The sequence below is a fragment of the Chaetura pelagica genome, unplaced genomic scaffold, assembly GCF_000747805.2.
Source record: "Chaetura pelagica isolate M959 unplaced genomic scaffold, ChaPel_1.0 scaffold438, whole genome shotgun sequence".
Classification (NCBI taxonomy): domain Eukaryota; kingdom Metazoa; phylum Chordata; class Aves; order Apodiformes; family Apodidae; genus Chaetura; species Chaetura pelagica.
This window is the reverse complement of record NW_009954113.1, coordinates 56,715-58,052: the sequence shown is the minus strand read 5'-3', so window position 1 is coordinate 58,052 and position 1,338 is coordinate 56,715. Positions and strand designations below refer to the sequence as shown.

Here is a 1,338-nt window from a genome sequence, read left to right as displayed (position 1 = left end):
GGCCCCGGGGGCGCGGACCCCCAGGGCGGGGGCGCCATCCCCTTCTCCGGCAGCAAGGCCAGCCCGCGGGTGTGGAGCGTCGGCCGGTCCATGGGCAGCGACCACGAGCGGCCGTGGGCGAAGGTGCTGCCGCTCAGCCTGCTGTGCGTGGGGCTGCTGCTCTGGTGCGTGCTCAGGGAGAAAACGGAGCTGGACGAGCGGCTGGAAGCGGCGTTCGCCGGGCAGGTCGCGGACCCCTCGGATGCGGCCCCGGAAAGCCCCGCTCCGCTGCGGGGCCGGGAGTAGGAGCGGGAACGCGGCTCCGGGAGCTGCCGGAGGTCGGCGGCGTTCACCTGGTGAAAAGCTGTACTGACACTTCCGTGGGAAAACTTGTTTTCCCAGCCTGTCGGCAGCCGTATCTTGGAAGCTGATTCCCTCATGTGTTCTGCTCTCTGTGCTGGTTTTGGCTTAGCAATTTATGTTGCTGTCGCGAGGAGCAGTTCTTTCATGGCACGTGAGGTATGTACAGGATGTATAAAAATCAGCTTATATTGGAAAATACGTTTTATACAACCCATCTCTCTATCATCGATTATTTCTCTTATGTACACAGTGTATTAAAATATCAAAGCTGTAAGGCTATAAAATTGCTGCTGAACGTGACCTTCATTTGACATTTTGCTAGTCAGAGCGTTCAACTTATTTTGAAGACAGTTTTAAGTGTATGATTTGTTAACATGATTCTTTGTGTTCTGATTATTTTAAAAAAATCACTAAATAACATACAAATTACCTTCTAAACGCATAGTTGGCTTTCTGAACTAGAACTTTACAGACACGCTGTATTTAGGTGATCATTACTAGTAGGAAAGAATTTAGTGGGGAATCAAAGTGATCGGCTTGCGTGATATTGCAGAGGAAACCCTTAGTTTTATTGAACAAGGTAGTAACTAGTTTTTCCTACAGGTTCACAAATAGTCAAACCTGCATACTCTGGAGACTTATCGGAGAGGAAGATTCTAAGTTCCGAGTACTCCTTGGTTCTCTTCAAAGTTAGAGGCATTTTCTTTAAGCTTTCAAATGTAAAAATGCAAGGCTGTCGTTGTGCCATTACAATTCCTGATTAAAAAAGCAAAGGAAAACAAACCCCAAGCACGTCAGCAGCCTGCGGGACAGCGGGTGCTGCCGCGAACGCTGCGTGGCGCTGGTTCCGCGGGGGATGCCTGCGGTGCAGCAGGCGGTGGAAAGGCGCGGGTGGCTGGTCCCTCCGGGCTCAGCCCGCGCTGCGATCCCGCCTTTCCCACGGGATTCCCGCCGGGGCAGCGCGCGCCGGGGGCGGGGCAGCGCGCGCCGGGGGCG

General features: G+C 53.4%; 1 protein-coding gene across 1 annotated transcript in view; it reads left to right on the top strand.

The window, feature by feature from the left end:
- The window catches only part of LOC104393113 (chromosome unknown open reading frame, human C16orf91), a 687-nt gene extending 402 nt beyond the window's left edge, over positions 1–285 (top strand). The window contains exon 2 of the mRNA XM_010002578.1: positions 25–285. Within this exon, the coding sequence (XP_010000880.1) occupies positions 25–285 (261 nt within the window). The remainder of the gene's footprint in view (positions 1–24) is intronic.
- The last annotated feature ends 1,053 nt before the right edge of the window (positions 286–1,338 follow it).